The 26944-nt window shown below is 39.2% G+C and overlaps 1 protein-coding gene and 4 non-coding genes across 5 annotated transcripts; 2 read left to right on the top strand and 3 right to left on the bottom strand.

The window, feature by feature from the left end:
- The first annotated feature begins 113 nt into the window (after positions 1–113).
- TRNAK-CUU lies at positions 114–186 on the top strand. Its single transcript has one exon. It is a non-coding gene; the product is annotated as a tRNA-Lys (tRNA).
- A 4365-nt stretch (positions 187–4551) lies between these two features.
- Positions 4552–4624, bottom strand: TRNAK-CUU. The gene has a single exon. It is a non-coding gene; the product is annotated as a tRNA-Lys (tRNA).
- An 882-nt stretch (positions 4625–5506) lies between these two features.
- Positions 5507–5579, bottom strand: TRNAK-CUU. Its single transcript has one exon. It is a non-coding gene; the product is annotated as a tRNA-Lys (tRNA).
- Positions 5580–8489: 2910 nt separating this feature from the next.
- TRNAK-CUU lies at positions 8490–8562 on the top strand. The gene has a single exon. It is a non-coding gene; the product is annotated as a tRNA-Lys (tRNA).
- Positions 8563–12496: 3934 nt separating this feature from the next.
- LOC115917954 (alpha-1D adrenergic receptor-like) lies at positions 12497–23421 on the bottom strand. Its single transcript, XM_030985146.1, has 2 exons — positions 22724–23421; positions 12497–13700 (listed from the first exon to the last, which is right to left on the bottom strand). Exon 2 carries the CDS (start codon positions 13695–13697, stop codon positions 12501–12503), a length of 1197 nt encoding a protein of 398 aa, XP_030841006.1. The 5' UTR covers positions 13698–13700; positions 22724–23421; the 3' UTR covers positions 12497–12500.
- Between the last annotated feature and the right edge of the window lie 3523 nt (positions 23422–26944).

Raw genomic sequence — 26944 nt, 5'->3', positions numbered from 1 at the left:
AAGAAAAAGTTAAACAGATCTAAAAGGGGTCGAGAGTGGAAAGAAAGAAGAAAAAAAATAGGCAGACATCTTGTTCTGATTCGAGTTGGCTTGGTAGAAATGATGGCATCACAGCCCGGTTAGCTCAGTCGGTAGAGCATGGGACTCTTAATCCCAGGGTCGTGGGTTCGAGCCCCACATTGGGCGAACTTCCTTTTTATTTTCTTCTACAACTTTCCGAAAGCGAGTGTGCATATCAAAACCCAAATTGGTATGAAACTTGACCCTCAGATGAACGCCCGAATTCACAAAGCAAGGTTTGAGCTCAGACCAAGGTTTGAGCTCAAACCTCCTTTTGTTTCGCCAAACCTCCTTTTGTTATTTACAAAAAAGGAGGTTTGGCGAAACAAAAGGAGGTTTGAGCTCAAACCTTGCTTTGTGAATTCGGGCCATAATGTTTAAATGTGGAGAACATTTCTTCACTCTATTGCAGTTTTTGTTTTGCCTTTGGAAAGAAAACATCAAGGGCCTATATGCTCATACAATGTATTGTTGCCAAAATGAATAATTATAACACACTATGTCATAACTTGACACGTTTCTAATATCCCAATTTGAAATTCCCTTCTTTTTATGCACATATTGCGACTGTGAAAAGTATAGTAATCTTGCAACATATCAGAAGAAAAAGAAAAGCATGCCACATTTTGGCATTGACTGTAACTTACTTATCTGAAAAGCAATATGAAGACATGAGTGCATTCATAATTATGGAGGATTCTAGTGATTTTTAGAAAAACGGTGAACAGCTTCCCTATGTTTCAGACTGTAGCCTAAACAATTTAATAGAAAAGCATGTCACATCTAAATATTAATTGTGCATTATTTATTTCGAAAGCAATAGGTTTCAGGGAGACATGTGAGCATTCTTAAAATGGATTCTATTGATTTTAGAGGTGTTTTGGTCTCGTGGATAAATCACCAACTGCAGATCACAAGGTACAGGGTTCAAATCCCAGGCCGACACTAACGCCCTTTGGTAAGACGTTAATCTACGTGTGCCACTCTCCACCCAGGTGCTAAATGCGAAAGTTCCCCAGGAAGAAGTGAAAGTGCATACATTGTGTGCAGGAAAGCCTGAATCTGATGACCAGGGGAATATCATATTATCTATAAAGCGCTTTAATAGAGATATCGTTGATGTATTAGCGATATAACAGCGGAATATAAGTTTTATCATTATTATTATTATTACAATCATTTTTTTTTTTAGAAAAACGGTGTACAGTTTCCTTATGTTCCTGAATCTAGTCTAAACAATTTTAGAGACCCCTTCCCCACCCCAACTTTGTAGATGATAAAATAAGCCAATTCAAATTCAAATAAATTTGTAGAGTCCAAACATCACTCTTAAATTTTAACAAAGGATAAATGTGTGTCTACACGAATTTGCTAAAAGGGAGTGAAACAAGTAAATTAAGAGATATAAAATGGGTCGAGGGCGGAAGAAATATGCAGACATTTTGTTCTGCTTTAATTCAAACAAGTATGTCGACATTACAGCCCGGTTAGCTCAGTCGGTAGAGCATGGGATTCTAATCAATACATTTTTATTTGAATTTGAATTGGCCTATTTTGTTATCTACAAAGTTGGGGTTGATGAAAGGGGGTCTCTGAAATTGTTTAGACTACAGTCGGGACATGAGAAAACTGTACACTATAATCCATCAAAATAATGCTCGTATTTCTTGACGAAACCTAATGCTTTCCAGATAAATAAGTTACAGTCAATATCAAGATGTGGCATGCTATTTTTTTCTTCTTCGGATATGTTGCAAGAGTAATTTTAATCGGAGGGGATTTCAGATTGGAATATTAGAAACGTGTTTATGACACAATGTGTTATTATTATTCATTTTGGCATCGGTGCATAACTTAATCATTTAATTTTTTTCTTTCCAAATTCGGAAAAAACTACAATTGTAAGATTGTAAGATTTTATTGACTCTATCGACCCCCTCTCGGGGTATGAGAGTACAAACATATTTACAACATAGTATCAATATAACAATAGTATAACAATGATAAACATGTGATAACATGAAAATTGATAAACATAATAAGATAATATAAACAAAGACAAACATGTGATAATATAAACAATAATAAACATGTGATAATATGAACAATAATAAACATGTGATAATATGAACAATGATAAACATGTAATAATATGAACAAATAAACATATTTACAAATCAAGGCGAACTGGGCAATTCACCTTCCTACCGCTACGAGTGTGCCTAACAACATTGCTTATTTGTGAGCTATCATTTACAGTAGTACCATCTACCCTTGAATCTTTTGAAAAATATGACATAGTGATTTTAAAAATTTGGCTAATTTCTTTAGCTGGCAAGCGTGAGCTGTATTAAAAACCTTAACCATGTGCAACGCACTTGGTCTTAAGCTACTACCGCACAAGTTATTTGGTATATACATTTTTCTTTCATTTTGAAATAATGGACATACAAAAATATAATGAAATTCATCACCAATATCTGTTGGTGTACAGAGTGGGCATTGCAAATCATCTACTACATTTGCATCAAATCTACCTTTATTAACTGGTAATCTATGTGTTCTGCATCTAAATTCACTTAAAGTTATTGCTTCCTTCTGACATAATATCTGCAGGTATTTTTCATAAACCAACTCATTCTTAAACATCCTATAGTTCGTGCAAATACGATTTGACCAGGTAGCTGCGCTCCATTCCTGAATAGACATGTCAGAAAGCCTAGTTTTCATAGTATTCATAATCCAGGCAGCACTATATCCTTCTCCTTGAGCTCGCCAGACGTTCCCAAGTCCTGCATAGTCAAAACTGTCTGCAAGAAACTCGACCCATTGTGACTTTATATTAACTAAACTTTGTCCTTCACTTTGCAACTGCAACAGAAACTTAAAAAGAATCAATGAATACTTTGATTGCTTCCCTTTAACTAATCTAACCCAATATCCAATCATCCTACACTTAATTTTATCGAGTATTTTACCACGTCCAGTTTCACCATAAACCATGCAGTCAGGTGTGCACTTATTTACAAACAATATCGTTCTTAAAAATTTTCTTTGGAAAACTTCAAGTTGATCTATACACTCATAGCCCCAGGCCTCAGCACCATATAATAGAATTGGCAAAACTAAGTGATCAAATAAATGACATTGTGTATCAACAGATAAATGCAACCTTTTTGCCTTTACTAACATACTATACATTGCCTTTCGAGCTTGTGTGACCTGTTTAGCAATTGCTTTTTTAAAGTTACCATTATAATTAAACGTCACTCCTAAATATACAAAGTCATAAACAACTTCCAGTACACCACCATCATAAACAAATTCTGGAATTCTTCTAACTTTCCCACGTGAAAAAACAACAATTTTTGTTTTGCTGGCATTAACAGTTAAGTGCCAAGTATCACAATAATCTTTCACTGCGTTTAGGGCTTTTTGCAACTCTTCAGGAGTTTCTGCTAGAATAATTGTGTCATCAGCATATAACAAAGAAAAATAACTCCTTATATATTTCAATACCATCAAAAGGCAACTTATTTTTAATAATAGTATTAAAAAATTCCAAGCCCTTGTACGAGTTTCCTATAGATTGTTGGAAATCGTTCAAATAAATAGCAAACAAGAGAGGTGAGAGGTTTTCACCTTGACGCACTCCAATATTGTATGTAAATAAACTGGACATATCTCCCTCGTTAGCAACACATGATTTAGCACACCTGTACATGTTCCTTATAACATTAAAAATCTTGCCTTTTACTCCCATTCTAAACATTTTAACCCACAATGCTGCACGGTCAACCAAATCAAAGGCTTTCTTATAGTCAATGAATGCACAATAAAGGCGTTTAGAATTCTTTAAATAAACATCAATAATAGACTTTAAAACATATACATTATCTGTGATTGAATAGTTGGACCGGAAGCCAGCTTGCTCTTCTAACAAACTCTCATCCTCAAAAAACTGAGTGATCCTATAGTTCAAAATTGATGTAAACAGCTTACCTAAGCAACTCAATAAAGTAATGCCTCTATAATTATCAGGGTTTGTATTCTCTCCCTTATTCTTAAATATAGGAATAATTATCCCAATACACCATTCTGTTGGAACAATACCAGAATCCAATACAAAATTAAAGAACTTAACTACAACCTGAAGAATCTCCAGGGGGCAACTTTTAAGGAACTCATTTCTAATAGAGTCCCTTCCACAAGCTTTAGTATTTTTAAGCTTCTTAATCATCATGTCAACTTCCTTCAAAGTAATAGGAACATCGAGACAAACATTTTCCTGAGATAACTCTTGCATAACAATTGGGGGTTCTGGCTCATCAACCTCCTTATAACTTAGACGACTAAAATGATTTAATAGAGTGGAGAAATATTCTCCACATTTAAACATATGTGGTCATCTGATGATCACGTTTCATACCAATTTGGGCTTTGATATGCAAACTAGTCTTTGGAAAGTGGAGAAGAAGAAAAAAAGGAGTTCGCCCAATGTGGGGCTCGAACCCACGACCCTGGGATTAAGAGTCCCATGCTCTACCGACTGAGCTAACCGGGCTGTGATGACATCTTTTTTATCAAGCCAACTCGAATCAGAACAAGATGTTTGCATATTTCTTTCGCCTTCGACCCATTTTAGATCTCTTTATTTTACTTGGTTCATACTTATGGTGGCCCAGGAGGGACATCGCGAATCATAAACTAATAGTTTATATTCCAGTATGTATACCATAGTTTCACCCCTTTTCGCAAATTCGTGTAGGCACACATTTATCCTTTGTTTAAAAATGAGAATGAACCTACAATCATGTTCGGATTCTATTCAATACATTTGTAATTTAATTTGAATTTATATTTGTCTTGGCCTAATTTGTCCTCTACAAAGATGGGGTGGGGAGGGGGTCTCTATTAAATTGTCTAGACTAGAGTCTGGAACATGAAGAAACTGTACACCGTGTTTCTATTTTTAAAAAAATGATTGTAACCACTAGAGTCCATTATAATAATAATAAATAATAATAATATTTAATATTTATATAGCGCTTAATAAAGATGTCTCTAAGCGCTTTACTAATAAACTATTACCCCGGTCATTGGATTCAGTGCTTGCCCGCACACAATGCTCATAATTATGTCTGTCTTTCTAAAACTTATTGCTTTTCGGATAAATAAGTTACAGCCAGGTCAAGATATGAAATGCTTTAAATTTTATTCTGATATTTAGCAAGAGTACTTTTAACAGTCGCAATCTGTGCATGAGAGGGGTTCAAATTGGAATATTAGAAAGGTGTTTACGACATATTAAATGTGTTATACTTATTCATTTTGGCAACATTTGAACATAATATGTGGTCATCTGAGGGTCACGTTTCATACCAATTTGGGCTTTGATAATGCACACTAGTCCTCGGGAATGGAAGAAGGAAAAAAAGAAGGAGTTCGCCCAATGTGGGGCTCGAACCCACGACCCTGGGATTAAGAGTCCCATGCTCTACCGACTGAGCTAACCGGGCTGTGATGTCGACATACCTGTTTGAATCGAATCAGAACACGATGTCTGCATGTTTCTTCCACCCTCGACCCATTTTAGATCTCTTAATTTACTTGTTTCACTCCCCTTTATCAAATTCGTGTAGACACATTTATCCTATGTTAAAAGATAAGAATGATGTTCGGATTCTTATAAATAAATTCGTATTTGAATTTGAATTTGCCTATTATGTCATCTACAAAGTTGGGTGGGGGAGGGGGTGGGGAGGGAGGCCAGGGTCTCTATTAAATTGTTTAGACTAGAGTTTGGAACATGAGGAAACTGTACACCGTTTTTCTAAACATGATTGTAATCCCTATCGGCTAACATGTCTTCATGAAACTAATTGCTTTTCAGATAAATAAGGTACAGTCAATGTCAAGATATGGCATTTTTTTCTTTTTCTTCTGATAATGTTGCAAAAGTACTTTTCATCATCTGCACATAAGACGTTAAGTATAACACATTATGTCATAAACACGTTTCTAATATTCCAATTTGAAATTCCCCTTCTTCTTATGTGCAGATTGCAGCGATGAAAATTACTCTTGTAACATATCAAAAGAAAAAGAAAAGCATGCTACATCTAAAGCTACAGTCCCATATACGTCCCGGACCGTCCCGGACCATCCCGGACCCCATCCGGGGTGATCCGGGATTCGGTCCGTGTTGACACCGTGTTGGCACCGGGGTGGTCCTGGATGGTCCTGGATGGTCCTGGATGGTCCTGGATGGTCCTGGGCGGTCCGGGAGTCGACCCCGGATGTTTTTGACGGTCAAAAACTGCCGGGGTGGTCCGGGACGGTCCGGGACAATAGTTTGATCCGGGGTGATCCGTGTAGCCACCGTGCTGGGTCCGGGGTCATCCGTAGTGGCGCCGGGGCGGTCCGTGTTGATCCGTGGCAGTCCGGGAGTGAGTTTTTGACCGCCCAGGACCATCCAGGACATTCCAGGACCACCCCGGTGCCAACACGGTGTCAACACGGACCGAATCCCGGATCACCCCGGATGGGGTCCGGGATGGTCCGGGACGGTCCGGGACGTATATGGGACTGTAACTTTTAAAGCATCACACTTTTTTGAACAAAACATCCCGGACCATCCCGGATCACCCCAGACCATGGTCCGGGATGGTCCGGAGTGGTCCGTGCTCGTCCGTGCTGGTCCGGCTTTATATGGGACTGGGGCTTAAAGCCCCAGTCCCATATAAAGCTACAGTCCCATATACGTCCCGGACCGTCCCGGACCATCCCGGACCCCATCCGGGGTGATCCGGGATTCGGTCCGTGTTGACACCGTGTTGGCACCGGGGTGGTCCTGGATGGTCCTGGATGGTCCTGGATGGTCCTGGGCGGTCCGGGAGTCGACCCCGGATGTTTTTGACGGTCAAAAACTGCCGGGGTGGTCCGGGACGGTCCGGGACAATAGTTTGATCCGGGGTGATCCGTGTAGCCACCGTGCTGGGTCCGGGGTCATCCGTAGTGGCGCCGGGGCGGTCCGTGTTGATCCGTGGCAGTCCGGGAGTGAGTTATTGACCGCCCAGGACCATCCAGGACCATCCAGGACCATCCAGGACCACCCCGGTGCCAACACGGTGTCAACACGGACCGAATCCCGGATCACCCCGGATGGGGTCCGGGATGGTCCGGGACGGTCCGGGACGTATATGGGACTGTAGCTTTAAAGCATCACACTTTTTTTGAACAAAACATCCCGGACCATCCCGGATCACCCCAGACCATGGTCCGGGATGGTCCGGAGTGGTCCGTGCTCGTCCGTGCTCGTCCGGCTTTATATGGGACTGGGGCTTAAAGCCGGACCAGCACGGACGAGCACGGACCACTCCGGACCATCCCGGACCATGGTCTGGGGTGATCCGGGATGGTCCGGGATGTTTTGTTCAAAAAAGTGTGATGCTTTTAAAGCTACAGTCCCATATACGTCCCGGACCGTCCCGGACCATCCCGGACCCCATCCGGGGTGATCCGGGATTCGGTCCGTGTTGACACCGTGTTGGCACCGGGGTGGTCCTGGATGGTCCTGGATGGTCCTGGGCGGTCAATAACTCACTCCCGGACTGCCACGGATCAACACGGACCGCCCCGGCGCCACTACGGATGACCCCGGACCCAGCACGGTGGCTACACGGATCACCCCGGATCAAACTATTGTCCCGGACCGTCCCGGACCACCCCGGCAGTTTTTGACCGTCAAAAACATCCGGGGTCGACTCCCGGACCGCCCAGGACCATCCAGGACCATCCAGGACCACCCCGGTGCCAACACGGTGTCAACACGGACCGAATCCCGGATGACCCCGGATGGGGTCCGGGATGGTCCGGGACGGTCCGGGACGTATATGGGACTGTAGCTTAAAATTTAATGTTAGTTGTGCCTTATTTATCTGAAAAGCAATAGGTTTTAGGAAGACATGCGAACATTCTTATAATGGATTTTAGTGATTGTAGAGGTGCTGTTGTCTAGTGGATATATCGCACACTGCAGATCACAAGGTACAGGGTTCGAATCCCAGCTCGACACGAACGCCCTTTGGCAAGACGTTAATCTACATTCGCCACTCTCCACCCAGGTGCCAAATAAGTACCAGGTAGGATGCGAAAGTTAATGTAGTTTGCTCAGCATTTTGAGCGTCTGTAAAATGACGCCTGGCTGGAATGCTCCCAGGGAGTGGAGAATGTGTATATAGTGTGTGCAGGGAAGCCTGAATCCGATGACCGGGGTAATATCATATCTAAAAAGCGCTTAGAGACATCGATGATATAATATTAGCAATATATAAAAGCGGAATATCATTATAATCATTAGAAATTATTATTATCAAAATCATTTCATCGTGTTTTGGTTCGATCTAAACGGGTAATTTGACATCACAGCCCGGTTAGCTCAGTCGGTAGAGCATGGAACTCTTAATCCCAGGGTCGTGGGTTCGAGCCCCACATTGGGCGTACTTATTTTCTTCACTTTTTCCTCATTTTTCTTTCTCGTATCTTGGTGCTTCCTATTTATTGGACAGATTTGTTCATCTTCTTGCACAAGGTAATTACTAGGTGACTAATATGGGAGAAGCAAGACTGGACTGCAAAGGGGGGGGGGGGGGGTGTCGTCTTCTTCGTTGGATTCCCACTTTCCCCTCTCTGTCCATTTTCCCTCCTTCACCGCCCCTCTCGCCCCTCTCTTCTTTATTTCTCATATTTCAAACAATGATAACTCTTATTATAAGTCAGATTTATTTCAAACTATTACCATCATTGTTTTTGCTTTCATACAAATGAACTTATTACAAGGGTTGGTTTGCCCTTTAATATCAGTTTCAGTTATAACAGGTTGAAGTATTCGAAAGATCTTATTTGTGGAAGTGAGTTTAAGGTTATACCTCATGTGATGGTGCCCAAGGGTTCATGCTTATCATCTCGTCCATGTCATCCAGTCTAGCATAATCATCCTCCCTGTCTCTATCTCTCACTCCCATTTTCATCCTTAGTATGCTTCTTTTTTTTACCCCCCCCCCCTTTCTTCACGCGTTTTCTCTCTCTCTCTCTCTCTCTCTCTCTCTCTCTCTCTCTCTCTCATTCACTCTCTCTCTCTCTCCCTCTCACCCTCTGTCTCTCTATCTCCCTCCCTCTTTCCCCCTCTCTTACTCTCTTTTCAGGTAACATTTCTTTGAAAGTATATGCGAACGTTTTAACATTGTAATGTTTGTGGAAGACTGAATTCAGCTGACCTAGTAAAAACAAATTTCATGTGTATTTTGCACAATCAAGGGACAACGGAAATTCACATGTTTATCCTCCTGCATAATCAGATTATGTGTGTTAAGTTTATTTGATTGAATTCGACAGGGCATCGGGGAATAAAATTAAGCTCACGCACGCCAGCTATTCTCCACTCCTGACGACGGATAATCAACCTGTTCGAAACGTCGAGCCACTCCCGCCACTCATCCTCTCCGAGTGCTATAGTTCTCCTTAGAACTATTAGCTAAGAAAGATAACCAACAGTCTTTTTCAAGACTACACAAACAGTCCTTTTCAGGACTACACACTCTCAAGAAAGATTACCGAGAGTTCTTTTCAGGACTCCTCAATCTTCTCTCTCTCTCTCTCTCTCTCTCTCTCTCTCTCTCTCTCTCTCTCTCTCTCTCTCTCACATGGAGCACCCGCAAGCCTACTGTAAAATCCGTTTGGCGATTACAATGCTGCTTCATGGAGCGACGGTTCAGAGGAACTGTCGTTCACTTGACTCATAATCCAAGGAATGATTGAGGGTTAGAATCCCAGTCCGACATTATATAACGTCCTTTTGCAATACATTGATCCACTCTTGCCATTCTCCATCCAGGTTCAAGTGGGTAACTGCAATACAGGGCCCTCAGGAAGAATAGCATTGATGCTGATAACGTTTTCCCTGTGTACGTCTCCCAATTAATATCAATAGTAATAGTAATGTAGTTTTGGATATCACATCCGTTGTTATTTACAAAAAATGATGAGTCCTTGGAAACAATAATTATTTCATATTTCAAAATACATTTTATTCTTGACATTTTTGGCACCGAAATATATCACCGCATTGTTACTTTGCCTGTAAAAAAAGATATAAAACCGAATCCACAACGACTTCACACCGACTCCAAACCGACTCAGGCACACCGACTCCAAACTGACCGATTCTTAGCCCTTCGGGGGTAATGTAATTGTTTGTTAGATCTGTTGTCATCTGGTGTCGGCATCGTTGAGATGGCCGTCGCATTGAACTAGAGAGGTTTTCATTTAAACGAATATAATTATAAGTCAGCAACAGAGCTTCATGACTCGACGGGTCGAAATCGTTTACGATACAAAATCTTCGTTTAAAACATCACAAATAAAAATGTATAAGAGAGTGTCACGTTAACATAGGCAGTCGATATTTTGTTCTGAGACTTAATAATATATTATTTCATTTACACATACTTTCATACAGCTTTGATATAGAACTATATAATGACAAAATATTGTATACAATAGACAGCACAGTATGTGATATTTTCAGCCTTTCTATTAATACATAAAAGCAATGTGGCGTTCATGACAAGAGCTCTGGACTATATAAAACATTCCTAATACCAAAGTCAATTATGTAAGACCTGCTTACAAGAATAACAAGGCAACACTTTACTCGACAGAAAATAATCGAGCTTCAAACTACTGGGAACGCGGGATCTCTGAACTTAAGAAAAAGAGCTACCCAAAAATGTTCATTTTCAAAACCATTGCATATAGAACCAGGTGAAGGTACACAGGAATGATGGGCAATCAATGACCATTAAGAGGTGATTTAATTTCATAATCTGTATCTCTCTACAAAGTCAAAAGAGTCCAATAACCATGACAACTCGGTCTTATCTTGATTGCTAAGCGATTGTTTGAGAGATATATACTTATAAGCAACTTCCAATAACAATCTTATCAAGGCAAGTGTCAAAACGCCCTTTAACATATAGTTTTGGATATTTCCCAACTGGGGTGAAATTGAATTCAATTGCATGCTTTAAAAATAAAAAAACACTTTTATATTGAATTTGTTTGTTGTTGTAATGTTAAGTTTATACTGCACGCTTATTCCCAAGATGAATTCATCGAAAGCATCGTCTCGTCTTAGGTCATGTTGTTTTTGTTACTGTTAATTAGATCACAAGTTTTTTAAATCTATTTATGGATACATCAGTTTCCCCAAATTGGTTGGGGATTACATAAACTATTTCATTTCTTTTACATGGTGTCGAAACCAAAAGTGGCAATATAATTATGACTACAGGCACATGTAACATGGTTTTGTTTTAATTTCCAAAGGAAACAGATGTATTTTCTTAGTAAACAACTGAAAGTGTGAACATTGTGATTCAACATTACATGACCATTTCAGCACTGGTTAAAGGGCTGGATATGGTTAGTGATCCCTCGGAAAATCATTATATTTAAATGATAGTAGCTAACATTTTCGACTACCAATATTTTCAAAATACATTACCTCTAAGTACTTCAAGAAAATATTTCCTCCAGCTGATGATAAATGATAAGAGTTTTAAAAATGTTTTTCATTTCCAGACGATCATTTTTAATGAAAAAAAAAAAACATCCAGTGTTATTCTTTGCCAGACATGCTCGCTTTTCTTCCAAATACATGATTCCAAAGTGGATGAGCGCCTCACCTGTTCATGTTATAATCACAAAGAAATGTGTTTTGTTAACGTTGTCATAACATCCATGTTATTGAGGCCAGAGGCAACATGAGTGTTGATCGATTTCCCGCATGTTGGGGGTGGGGGGGGGGGGGACAGACCCATGTATCGAGATATCAAATCAAATGGGAAAGTATGGACCGCGGAGGGGTGGTGGGGAAGTGAGGGGGGCTGCCATCTGGTTCAGAATCAAACACTCCTGGTAGTCAAGTGTAAACCGTCTGTAATATCCGTTCAACACATTAAAAGAATGGATATATCTCATGCTAAAACGTACAGTCCTAATTCTTAACCTTTAGATTGTTAATTTCGTCCTGTAGCATTCTGTTAGTGATTTCCTTCAATGGCAAGTCATTTTAGTTTACCAGAGCTTTTATAAAAAAAATCTTGTATACACATATATGATTATTTCAAAGATCCAAGGACCATTTTTGTAATACGTCCATGGCACTACGTCCATGACACTAGCATGTTGAAGAGACGAGTCAGTTTCGATCCGGTACCCGGTGCGGCCGGTTAGAAGGCAAAGACAGATAGTTGCGTAACTACAAGACCAACTCACATATCAATATTTGCCAACCAGTAATTTTACCATCGGCCAATCGGTGTGATAGTTCTGCTATAATCCCTTAATCAACAGGCCTTTTATTTACTTCTTGTTTTTCAGACATCAGCTTCTTTCATCACTGTGTTGATATTGTCGCTATGGTACCTGTGAGCGGCAGGCTTTTTATTTTTCCTCCTGGTTGATCGGAAAGAAGAGCGCATGGATGAGATCGTTCTGATGATGCTGGCTTGCTCTGGGATCTCTGTACATCGGCATTTCAACATAGAACCAAAGACTTGCTTGAAATAAGGATGCTTGGTAGCATAGATAAATGGATTCACGCAGCTATTAAAAAGCAAGATGGCGGCTGTCCACGGGATAGCAGGATCACTTGGTGGTATCATGAGCGACACGCAATAAGGCGACGCGCAAAGACCAAACGCGCAGACGACAAACAACATATTTTTTGTAATTTCTACTTGGCGCCTGTTGAGCCGCTTCTTGACTGATTTGTTTGGTTCATGATGCGGTGTGCCGTTCGGTGACGATCGCTTCGTATTGGTGACCGACGTGTCGGAAGAATCGGACATCGTCATCGTTCTCATGTGACGTCGAGTATGGAGGAAGATCTTGATGTAGCAGACGACGACGATCACGAGAGGAACTGGATACAGAACAGCGGCTTGGAGCATGCTGTAGTAGTCGGACAACGGATGGGCCGTCTTGTGCGAGCATGTCTTATATTTGACAGCGTATCCGAGCTCGCCGAGTCCACACAGTGGCGGGATCAACGACACAGAGAAAGGAACTAACCAGCAGATGGTTAAAATAATAGCGTTGTTTCTTTTCGTGTAGATGGCGCGATACGTTTTAAGCGACCTAGTAATGATGATGTATCTATTAATGGCGATGGTTGCTAGGCTGTAGAGACTGCAGCCACCGCAGGTGTATAGAACCAGAGCAGCACCTGCACATACCCAGTCAGGTAACGGCCATCCACTGAAGCTCAACAACGCAACCGCGTTCCATGGCAGTACGCAGCAGGTCAGGAGGTCAGCCATCGCCAGATTGACCACGAACACATTGGTAATCGTTCTCAGTTTCCTACTCAGTGCAACAGCCAGCATTGTCAGTCCATTGCCAGTGAAGCCCACGACGAAAGCGATGATGAAGATGACGGCGAGGATGATTCGCTGGACCGGATCGTTGAAAACAAAGTTTCGACCGTCACTGCCAGCCGTCGTCGTCGCGGAAGTCGAGTTCCAAGACGAAGTCTGGTTCATCAAGACGTTAGCCATCGTACCAGTCTCCATTTTCTGCCAATTAATGAAAAGAGAGAGTGTCTTGTTACTATTCACATTGATACAATACTATACAATTATTAAAGATTCGGGTTAACAGTATATCGCCTGACGGCAAAATAATTTAATTGTCTCGGACGAACCATAGATTGAATAGCGACAGTGACACATGGCTTAACAAGCTCAACTTTCAACACACCAAGGGGAGAGGAGCAGAATCTGTTACTCAAACGCAAACACACAAACGTACCTTTGATCTCTTTCGAAGTCCTTTATACGCATACACCTGTCACCGCTATGAGGACCCCCAAAACAGACTTTGCTCATTTATACCTTACTCAAGATCACCTGACGAAAATTTCATTCATAAATATACACAGAGTATACCAATATGCCTACTTAGAATATAAGTCTATACGCACCGTCATTTCATTACTCAAAGCAAACATAACAAACCTATTTAGAAAGTGACTAGACTGGCAACCATACAGGAAAAGGGAATAGCAATATCATGGTTATGATTAAAACATAAACATGTATTGTGACGTCACTGAGTTGACCTGATTATCATGACGCGACAGAAGATATCAGTCATGAATGGAGGAGTGAGTGAGTGGGCACGAAGGGTTTATTGGAGACTGCTGCACACGAGGCGTTATTGCTGACGTAAGACTGCGCCAATGAATAATGCGTTCTCTGACGCGACATGTGAGATAGACTCGGTAATAGCGCCTCGTGTTAATGATGATGATGATAATAATAATATTAACAACCACAATAGTAATGATAATAATAATAATAACAATAATAATGATGATGTTAACAATAGGATGTTTATAGCGCCTTTTTCAGAGGATACAAGTCGCTATCCCTCAGTCAATCAACAAATTGAGAAGAATATTCGAGGTAAGTTGTCAGATGTTTTTGAAGAATTAATAGAAATGTGAAGTACTATTTCTTAGAAATACAGGGAGATTATTCCATATGTGTCGGGCAACAGATCGAAAGCATTTGAAGCCAGCCTGTTTTGGGGATTTGGGAATGAGAAGGGAAGGAGTTGATTTAGATCGGAGTGAAGTATGATGTTCTCTCCTGCTGAAATTAGTAAGGAGATGTACTGAGGGAGAGTGGTTAAAATCGCTTTAAAAGTTTGAACAAGTACACAAAATGAATGCAAAACTAACTTGATAAGCAGGGTAGTTGGAGTGCTTGCGCGTGCACTGTTTGCCTTCTTTAACATGCTTTAATAGCGTAAGAGATGACGCAATCGAAATTACATCTCGTGTACATAAGAAGGGTATGGAAATGACAATAGATGAAGGAATGTTTATTCATTAATTCAGTAGTAGCATATTTGGATGAAAAATGTTGTAAAGAGACTATTAGCGTAGTACAGTGTACCATTTCATGATTTACCGACAATGATACACATAAACAGATCCATATTGACGGGGTCATTTAAAGCATTATTTCAACGCCTTTTTCTTTCAAATATAATGGGGGTTGTTACAAAATCTTAAATTAAAAAAAAAAAAACACGGAAAATAGCTCAAGAATTTGAACAACAAACTTTAAACGAGACTCACGGATTTTACATCGGTCATATTTTGTTGGACTTTCTACAAACCGAAGTGAGCTTGGTTTTTTACTAGCATCTATGATATCTTGTCCATTTATTCATTTTCCAGATGTTAATAAATTCGTTTTCAATAAACTCTGACCCAGTCAGTACGTTTTGTGAGTGTAGTACAGACATTGTATAAAAATGTATTTCATGTATTAGTGTAGTGTGTGATTGTTATGTTAGCAAATTTACATAGGCAGTGATAACTTGATAAGGCAAGGTGTACTTTGGTCATTGTCCGTGACTCATTGTTTGCTTTTTTCCCCTTCTTATGTTATTATATCACTATCCGTGTTATTGATTAAATAGGATTTAGTCAGAGTAATCTCAAACTTCAGATTAAATAAATCACTTGTTTCATGTCTTAAAGATAACACAAACTTGCGAGGAATTGCATTGCATTGTTTATGGTTTCGCCGACCCTAGTATGGCTACGATGATATACATCCGATCTTGTTTTGGTTTTGCTTTGTGTATTTAAAAAAAACGAATCTTGTTTTATTTTTCTTAAGTATTATTAAACACAGTAGATTGTACATGTCTAGATTTCATTCAGATGCAGTCTCATACATGAAGATCGAGGAGTCACGGTGGATTAGATATCCACTTTTTAAAGGAATAGCATTTTATCTATTTATTCGAAACAGTTTATCGTTAGGTAATCATGTTCGCAGCCAAATGGCCGAAATGCAGATTCGATTGCATTTTTAATCAGTGAAAATGAAAATGTGTATACATTAGCGTAGACAAAAGGACATAATTCAAGGCATTAATGACCATATTATCATGCTAAAGATGCAAGTACTGTGTAAGCATGAGGGTCGCAGTAGGCAACAGTATCACATACATTTATGATGAATAATGTTCACATTATAGTGGAATCCAGTTAAAAATAGTGGTTTTAATGAACCTTTTGAGAGCTTCAACCACTACTTTTCGAGCGCGGATTTCTATTCCAAACGAAGTGACCCCAAAAGTGTCGTGGTCGAATGGATACGTCACCGGACTGTGGATCACAAGGTCCGCGGTTCGAGTCCCACCGCAAGAATTATTTCCTTGAAATGCCACAGAGCGCCATAATGGCAGCCATATATAAAACCGGGGTAATATATTGTGGAGCGCCAGGAATGTAAAGTCTCACAGACATGAGCGCTATACAAGAACCCACTATTATTATTAAGTATGACTCCACCAAAAGTGGATTTCTACTCCACTGCACTCATAGAGTACCTTCGAACATGCTCATTACCAAGTTAACATGAATGCGTTCATACTTTCTATTCTGTAACCCATTAAACCTAAATTAGTTGAGTTCCTAGAAAAAAAGAAGCGAAAGAAGTAGAATATTGTTTTTCGGTTATAAAACTAATTAACAGGAACTTTTGTGAAGGGACTTTCATATCAAACCGGGAAAATTGCATAAGCATGCACTTGTGAAAGGAAGTAGGATTCATAGCAAAATTATTTAATGACTTTTTGCACGAGTGTTCGTGGTTTCACTTTGATTATACTCTATTTTTTAAAAAAATTAAAAAAGAATAATCGACCCAAATACATTTCCCTCAGTAAGTGAAAGAGTGAGGGTGTCGGATAACATTGTTCAACGAGTTTGCAATGGCTGCTGCATTTGCCCAAATGCAAATACCGTAAGTTGTCTTACAACAAATTATCCAAGTACTAAGCGGATATTACAGAATTATGGCGGACAATATTAAAGGTGATGAATTTACGAAGCCACATAAATTATCAATCGAACAACTGACATTGAGAGTAGTAGCATCTGTGAAGGCACACATAGTATCTATGACATGAAATTCATCCGTTTGCTTGGTTTTTTTTTCCTATTTACGAGGTGTGGAGATCTCAGCGCTGACAATTTTAAAAAGATAATAATGTTCACCTGAACAAGATAAGTTGCAAATGCATGAATATAGTCCATATCTACGAAAACGCTCCTTTCGCAAATTTGCCAAAAATGTGCCACCCATACACCCTCCTTAAAACCTTCTCTGTTCCTACGGTAATGCTGTTTATGCTGGTATACCTCCACCTGTCAATGCCGATACCCATGAATTATCTGAATCTCAGTAACTAATTAAAGTTTTAAAAAAAGTGATCTTACCGACTTTGTTCTCCTTCGAATCTCGTAAATTCAAATCACGAAGTTAACCAAACCTTATAATGATGATCCTGAAATTCGTAAAGATGATCTTGAAAGTTCAACAAAAAATCAAACTTCCATCGATCCAACTTCTACCAATGGCACATACGACCTGTCTGAACCTACCCCGCGTCTATATTCAGGACGCGTATACCTTTTAGCGGTAATTCTATTTCACTATTTTTTCCGGTGACTCTGTCGGAGTGGTGTCTATTTTCTATATTTGGAAGATTTTCAATATTTTCATCTGAACTTTGATCGTGACGTGACCGTGACAATGTGAAAATGATTTTTGTTTTCATTCCGACAGATTTTTAAAGAGAAGGTTGAGTTCTTGGAAGAGGTGAAAAATAATTTGTGAGCGTTATCATTCTTCTTATGCAAGTGTGGAAGAACATCAGATAAGACATGCTCCCTGAAAAGCATGGCTCTTCAAATGCCTTCATATTCTAAATATGTCATGTAACATCGTAAAACTCGGGGGTAGGATTTTTCGCCACGTGTTTGTGTAGTCCCATATACATCTTTCTGTGTACAGTGTTTGAATCTTACCAAGACTTGGCCAAATTTCTTATCATTTTGATGATTCTAGAACCTTGCAATACACACAAATTCTTATATGCTAGATGATCAACTTTTTCTGATCGATTCCACACCGATGCTTTCACAATGCAATCGCATGACCAGAACTCAACTTCATCTTTAAGAAATAACTATGCCTAATATAGATGAGCATGGGGCCCGGGCATGGGGTAATATATTCAGAAGTACGAGCAATTTTACCCGACTATACCATGTTATGTATGTTAACCAAACACCGCCCAAAAATGATTCGACAACTAATTGTCGTTATTCCCCCCCCCCAAAAAAAAAGCCATTTTCAAACCCTTTCGTTATGAGGGAAGTTCTAAATATTGTCTTTCAAATGCCGTTGGAATTTAACCTTTTAATTTTTCGGACCTGAAAATGGGACATACATGCATAGTACCTTTAAGAAATTGCCCTTACATACGCCTATGGGCATTTCCAAGTTTTTTTTTGATGTATTTTTCAAGTTGCTGTTAATTAAGCTTGGCCTAGATACTCTGGCATCCTGGTTTTTCATAGTGAGGTGTTAACAATTACTTTTTAACTTTAGAGTTCAATACGAGGCACCTCTAAACCGGAGGCATACCAGCGGCCTTTTGTAACCTTTGGAAGAGGATCCTGTTAGAGGTTTAATACCATTTCGGATGATTATTGTTCGGTTACGAGATTAATTGACCCGTTATTAGCTACAATAGTGTTGTGGCTGCAGACAACTGCGTATTATCATGAACCTTAGGTTCATGGTATTATTCGTTGGGAGAATCCGGGATTTGATTGCGTAGGCCTATTAGTTTGTAAGCTCAGGTTTTGTTTTCTTTTTCAAATGGTCTTTTCATCATTCCAGGTAGCAAGTAGCTTCCTGCATGACGTCATATCCGATGTTTTGTATAATCACGATAATAACAAGATATTTTACAAGGAGCCAAGAAAGAGGAGAATGGAGAGAGAGCATTGAGCCTCATTCTCATACCGATAATCCTTAAACGAAGAAGAAAAAAAAAGACACAGTCACCAAGTGAATCCCGCACAGCTCCATTCGAACAACAATACCCTTATAAATCATATGAAGAATTATAAAACGATTCCCAAATTACTACAGTTTTCTTGCAATTTATATTAGCTACTTTTAAGGAACTCTAAGAAAAAGGATTGAGGAGGACAATTAATGTGTTCGGATACTTTTTTCACTAAAACTGAAATTTATCAAAAGATCTGAGAGAAAGTAAACGGATGGAGACAGTTGAGTCGTGTCGCGATGCAGTTGTCCGGTGGCCCGGGGTAGTCTTCCTATAATTTTCTGAGATCACAAACAGATGCCTAATATAATCACATGTCTTCAGAAACACAAAGTCATACAAACACATGTATCAATTAGTACATTAACCGCACCTGTTATTTTTAGTTTGCCGCGGCGGTAGGCAAGGATTATGTTTAATTATATAATCGGTGCGACAGTCTTTGTTTAATAATGTAATTGGTGTGAGGTGTATTTGTTGTCACTATCATCTATGATGGGTCCAATCGTATAGTTACACATGCTACCATGACCTCTTAGCACCGGAAGTAGTTTGTCAAAGTGTTTCCGTTCAGGGTACCCAAAGCACTTTCCGTCCGGTGAGATTGGGTGAGCTAGCCTTTAAATGAAACAGGTTTTACATCTGATTATCAAGGGACCATACTGACGCCTGGTTTATCTTTTTGACATTAAAAGATAGACAACTCTGTCTAGCTTATAGTCCTATTTGCATGGTCATGTAATCTGACATGTTTGCGATTATTGCATGATTGTTATCGTGACAGCCACCCTCAATATCGGTCCCGAGTCATAAGCGACTCGGAACCACGTATGCCACTCAAAAATGTGACGGAGATGAAAGTGAACGTTTGTAATGGAAACAAAAAATATAGATATAAAATAGAGAGGGAGGAAGATAGTATGAGGGAAGAGTGAAAGAAAAAAAGAGAGAGAGAGAGAGAGAGAGAGGGAGAGAGAGAGAGAGGGGGGGGGGGGGGACAGGGGGACGGGCGGGATGGAGCGGGAGAGAACTTTTATAGTTCATAGACAACAGACTCAAGGGAGATCTCTATAATATCAACTCCATGATATATAGCTGAACTTATGAACTTAACCATAACAAAACTAATTTGTTGACAACAACAAAATGAATTTAAACGACTGGTTTAATCGCAGATTGACCTCTGTAATTATTGCAGAGACAAATGCTTCAAAAGCCCTGATGCTTTGACAGCTTTGACCGCGCTGTTTTTATATAGGTATTGTTCTTATTGGAGTATGCCCCGAAAGCCATTAGCTAGCCTCAGTCACACCTTTGCGCATTGCTGCGTATTTATGGCAAGCCGTTTTAACATTTATATCTATTTCTTGATATCAATAATTGAATTGTTGATATCTAGTAATGGTTTTCTGTTGTAAAGCAATGGTAACTCTCAATATCAAGAAATAGAAATAAATGTTCAAACTGCTTGCCATAAATACGCAGCAATACGCAAGCCAAATACCCAAAGTTGTGACTGAGGCATAAGTTCTATTGCTTTGCATGGTTAGAACATTTTGTAACAGTAGAAATTTCTAGAGTTTAAGGGCTAAGTGCCCTTAGCACCCCCTTCCTAAAACAACTCCATCAACATCGAGTTGGTTTTCTACGTTTCCATAAGCATACTACATGCTTACTTGCCGACTTTATGTCACACTAGGCGGGACATTCATGATAATTGTCCAATTGCAGTCATCCTTGACCACACATTATCTTTTGAATGGGCATATAATTTCTCAACTCCGGTTCGCACAACATTAAGGGCGCTTAATGTCTGATATATGGTTCATGATCTAATCTGAGAGCTCTAACTCTGTCTATGTGGGCTTCTTATATAGCACGCTCATGAATCTTGTTCATATGAAAGGATATAGGCCTACATTATTATACATGGCGTAAATTTGAAAGAGGTCGTTAAAGAGACATTCAGTAGCTAAGACATATCACTTTTAAAGTGCTATGGGTGACAGAAAAATTAGAAAGTAAAAGGAGAAGCACGGAGAGAGAGAGAGAGAAAGAGAGAGAGAGAGAGAGAGAGAGACGTGAACCCCAAACAGAAGTGACGAATTTGAATGAGTCTTTTGCCAAAATGAGTTGGAAAACCAATATGATGCCCTTTATGAAATTTACAATTTGTGATTTCTGTAAAATAAAAGACATTAAAAAAATGTAAAATGGGTAATGCTATATATCAACATTAATGGAACAGTGCAACCAAAACCGACTTCTAATAAACCCTTGATCCCTTTGACATCAGGCATACCACGAGTTTCATATTATGAACCTCGAATTTGGGTCATGTTTTTTAATAAATTCACCTCAATTTTAAATACAGACCCACTCATATTGCAGACTCACTCAAAACAGCATGGGGTGACATATTTCCAAACTTATCAACTTATACCACGTAGTAGGTCATTGCTTATACCATGGAGATCTCTTCTTATATCTCCATGCTTATACCTAGCTTCGTCGCACCGCCAACCGAATTCAAACCGACTCCAAGCCGAACATTCCTGGCCATTCGGGGTAATGTATTACATGTTCGGTCTGGTGACGGTCTCATGAGTGTGGCAGTTGTATCAATTTAGACGGTATGTGTTTTCGAAGTCGTAGGCTAAATTGACCAATGATAAGTCAAATCAAGGCTGAGGAACTTGGTTACATATCCTTTTGAAATCCCGAGAATTAAGGTAACCAAGCACAGCCATCACCTAAATTTAGAAGTTTGTGTTTCAAATACATGTACGTAGGTTACTTTAACCACGAATAAGTCATATTATTATTAGAGCTTAGGAAAATGGTTACATATCCTTTTAAAATTCTTAGGTTGAATTAAAACAACCTTTATCAATAGGGGTGTGATGAATTACCACTAAACGCAACTCTTTCCGCAAATGGTGGAAAGCCATGATTCATGTCACCAATTATTTATTTTCATTCATTATGCTTAAGTTTATCAACTTTTTATTTGACCCATGTCGTTGTGAAAGATTGTCAAACTATATGTTAAACCCTGTGCACTGATCAGAAAACAAAACCCCAAAGTTATGGATTTGACATCTTGATATCTAACCCAGCCAATCCAACGGCATAGTTATGTATACGTTGGAGAATAGGCCTTACTTAATTGACAGTTTTTTTTAACAAAATGAATAAATAAAGAAGAATGAGGCCAAACCTGAGCTTTATTAAACGTAGCTTATTCTTACATTTCGGTTTATTGAATCAAAATTCATTGTTAAAACAGTCGGGAGACTGATACAAACAAAGATTACAAGTAACTTACTAAGTAAATCGTCTGAAATTTGGTCAAAATTTAACCTCAATATTCTTTGTTGCTTACTCTCAGAGTAAGTTGTGTTCGTGTGACATAAACCAAATGAGAATTATGAAATGAATAATAAGGAATATTTTAAGGTTTAGAACTAATAGACGAACCAGCGAAGGTCACATTCAACAGGATAATATATGTAATGATAAACTGATGATAAACTGAAATAATGGTATAAACAACGCATGAATGTCAATACCATTTTGTAACAACGTAAATCGGGCCCTTTCAATGTTCATGTCTTCATGATTATAAAGTAAAGATCACTGTATTTACCTGTTACGATGTTGAGAAGTGTTCCTCTCTACAGTCTAGAAGTATCAACTGCTTGATAATACTTTCAAACGATAACCACCACGATGTATATATGATGCAAAATAACGTTTGCAGTTATAGTTCACGGTTAATGGGCGTTTCGCATTATGAGCTAACACTGTAAACATTTCGCAGACAATTCATCAAAGAGTATAGTCACTAAATCCATTGCAGTCAGACGACTTGAGAACTCATAAAGAAGAGTTCCTTTCGTGGACGTTAAATTAAAATGATTGTCTCCCCAGTGTACTACACGTATGGGCTAAGATATATATTTCACCAAGCTGGTGTGCGTCGAGGTGTGTGCGTGGAGGTATGTTAATAACAAACTGCGCTGGTTGAAGTTTCGACTGAACAGAAGCAGACGAAGAGGAGACGAATTTCAACTTGTCCAATGTTTATTGATCGTTTCTGAATCACGACCCTCTCTCCTCGCAGTGAACGATTGTGTTTGTCAACTGGTGGGTTGAAGCGAGTCTATTGTCATCCTGATATCATAACAATCACACACCTTTGGTGACCTGGCAGGTATACGTATGGCGGGCAGGCAGGTTGGTCCCAATATAAAGCTGAGTGGAGAAGCTACAGTGAGTCTGCATACCAGAGTCTAGAGAAGACGAATAATACCTCAACAACTAGACCGACAACACCGAACACGTTATACCAAATGGCCAATAGTCGTTCAATTAGGAGTCGGTGTGGAGGTGGGGGGGGGGGGGGCTGTAGTAGATTCTTTATACTCATTTAACACCATCTTGTGTAATCAGTTGCCTCGGCTGCTGAGGTAATTATTTCAATAAAATGAAGGAGAAAAAACCCCGGAAAGTTGCACATTTTTACGGGATGGTATGAATGGGGGGGGGGGGGGGTTAAAGGTATAGACCAGTTTTGGAAACGCCACCCTCTCAAAAAAAAATGAAATGGAAGCTCTTATTACCAATCATGCGAAAGAATATGTTTTTACTAATACGTGATCATACAAATTTTGCTGGGAAACCGCCTACTAATCGATATATTTGGTAAATTATCATATCGATCCGGCCTGTATAGATATCGCGAATGCTCTTCAACGTTGAACATTTGGTCATATATTTAAACCCTTGAACCTCACTTTTAATACTACCGGTCTATATCTTTAAGAAGAGATAAAAGGGGAAAATAATTATGACGTTCCTTAAATGAATGGTTATGCTTCAAAGCATACAACTCCCAGTTTCTTGTTTACCAGGTCTAATTATCGTAGTATTTTTCAAACTAAAATAATAAAAGCTCACAAAATAACCGGGAAATAATAACAGATTGTGCTCAAGATCCGTGACGTCCATGCACAAACGTCGTTGCCTTCATTATGCACGGGTCATTAGATGATATATGAATCAGTTGGTAATTAAATCATTAGCATACCTCTCTCACAAATCATGCTCTCTGAACAGGGCAAAAACAAATCAAAATTCCGGAGAAAACAACAAGGCCAATAATTATGACAAAAACAATATTTTGGTTCAAATTGATAATGATCGTTTCAGTAATGAGGATAATGAGTTTGTTTATTCATAAACAGCATGCTTGGTATCAAAATAACGGAATGATCACAAATAATCCTGGGGGGGGGTGGGGTTAGGGGTGTTGGGGCCATAATAATCTTCAGACAACCACAATCGATGCCCTATTTGGCAAAGCTATACTGAAGAGAAAAAAAAACAAACATGAATACAATTGTAGGAAAGGAAAAAAAACAAAGCCCCCTACATTAGTCGCCTTGTACGTGTAGTTATTTCTGCATGTGAACTTTCAAATATGCTGGCAATGCAAAACAAAGCCCATTACAACTGTGGGAAAATGAATGTTTAGCACAATGCTGTAAAAGTGTGTTCAATGTTGTATGTCAAAAAAAAACTCTGTGGACTTCGTACCTCTTCGGCTTTAAAAAATGTGCATAATCATGGATTTGCATTACTACCAGCAAATGAAATCAAAATTCGTATTGAATGTAATTACATATGACTCATATCCAGAAATATTTTGATTCCAACATTGCTCATAAAAAATATATCATGTCCATTACGGAATTGGAGTACATGTTGCTGTGGACAGAGAGAGATAGAGAGAGAGAGAGAGAGAGAGAGAGAGAGAGAGAGAGAGAGAGAGAGAAAGAGAGAAAGAGAGAGAAAGAAGAAGATGAAGAAGAAGATGAAGAAGAAGAAGAAGAAGAAGAGAGAAAGGGAGAGAGAGAAAGTGAGATAGAGAGAGAGAGAGAGAAGAAGAAACAGAAGCAGAAGAAGAAGAAGAAGAAGAAAGAGGGAGAGAAGGAGAGAGAGAGATAAAGAGAAAGGAGAGAGAGAGAGAGAGAGAGAGAGAGAGAGAGAGAGAGAGAGAAAGGGGTGGGTTGACTTTTAAGCTCCACATTGTGAAATGAGGGCATATGTTTATGGCAAATCATTAATACTGACTCAAGATATAACGTTACGATTGTTGGAGGCTGTACAAATCTTGTAACGATACTATCATAACAGCGATTCTTCCTGAATATAATATGATAGAGATGATAGTAAAGCATATTATGTTTTCCATGTGACATCACAATGAAAATAAAACACAATGGTTATAATAGTACAAAGGAGTTAGCCGGTGTTAGTGTAGTTTACATCCGATTGGTTCTAATAAATAGAGGCTTATAATTCATTTAGCAATCTGTTTATAGGCCTAGAAATAATGCTCCCCCCCAAAGATCAATGCTCCCTATGGATGGATATTGACCACAAAACAGAAAGGAACTACATCGAGTCATGTGGCTGATAACATACTTATAATGAATGATACATTAGACCACAATAAAGAATTACATTGACTAGAACAATCATGTATTGCTGAGTAAAGAGGATATAATGAAACCATTGAAATAAGGACATGGTTAATCCAATAAATAATCTCAACGTGATCGCAAGAAGTTTCGAGAAATCAACGCGAAGCAATTTCAATAGCCTTGAGCGTCACGTCTTAAGTACTACTTGTAGCTACTTGCTCCCTCTATATAGACAACAATGCCTAATCGGTGACCATTAGTACCCCATGATCCCCTTTTTTCTTATGTTAATTGAGAGCTGACTTCGTGAGATAACCACCTATCAGTGACCACTCTGGGTGGTCTAATCCCTCTTAGACAAACTAGTACAGACTGCCTTTGAAATGTGCAAACATACTGACAATGACAGTTACGTAAACTGAACATGATTTTTTCTGATAGCTAATGAAATATAGTATTACAATTTCCTGTATGTTTATTTCTTGAAAGTCTTTCCGATCGTCCTATGGTGATGCACCATTGTGCATTCATTACTCGTTGTTAGGTCTGGCAAACCTCATTAAAGAGACATTACGGTTGTGTTATCTCTAACGCTTGGTTCGATGCAAATAGGTCAAAAATGTCCCACAGCTTACTCATAATTATGTCAAATTTACAGATACACGTAAATCTAAATTATTTTATTTCTATTTCTACAATATTCTAGTAGAGTCAAACCTGTCTATTACGTCCACCACAGTAAAACAAAAAGCAGCGCACATATTCCCCTCGAGAGAGGGCTTATATGCATGACCACTTATAGGCAGGTGGTCTTCACGGAGGTGGCCACTAAGATAGGTTTGACTGTATACTTTATAGAGTAGGCTTATGTCATGTATGTGATCAATGGTTGATAATGACAATGGGGCTATATAATGATCAAAGGAAATGCATGTACATGGTTTCCTGTTCTGCCATCCTACAAAAGTTTATCAAAATAGGATGAACGCTTCCTAAAGATACATTTATAGCATTACTCAGCATTCGGGTTGGTTAAACGTGTCCCTTCTTAATAGAGGTTGCACAGCTGATAGAGATCAAATTGAATAAATGTTTGTCTTATATAAACAAACATTCTGGATTACAAATGAATCACACGACAACTTAAGATAATTAAAAATGTAGGTATACTACGTCTAGACAGTTCAGCTCAGACATATTGTGTAATCATAATAATATTATAGGTTTATATAGTGTTTAATTACACCGACGATGTCTCTAAGCACGTTACAGATTACCCGGTAATATGACTCACTTCAAATATATGCACATTCTCCACTCCCTCACAATGGCACAAGTCCAGCTATTATCACGATGAGGGGCGTGGCTTTACGAGACAC

This window comes from Strongylocentrotus purpuratus, unplaced genomic scaffold, assembly GCF_000002235.5.
Source record: "Strongylocentrotus purpuratus isolate Spur 01 unplaced genomic scaffold, Spur_5.0 spur5_contig_835, whole genome shotgun sequence".
Classification (NCBI taxonomy): Eukaryota; Metazoa; Echinodermata; class Echinoidea; order Camarodonta; family Strongylocentrotidae; genus Strongylocentrotus; species Strongylocentrotus purpuratus.
This window is presented reverse-complemented; position numbering and strand designations above follow the sequence as displayed.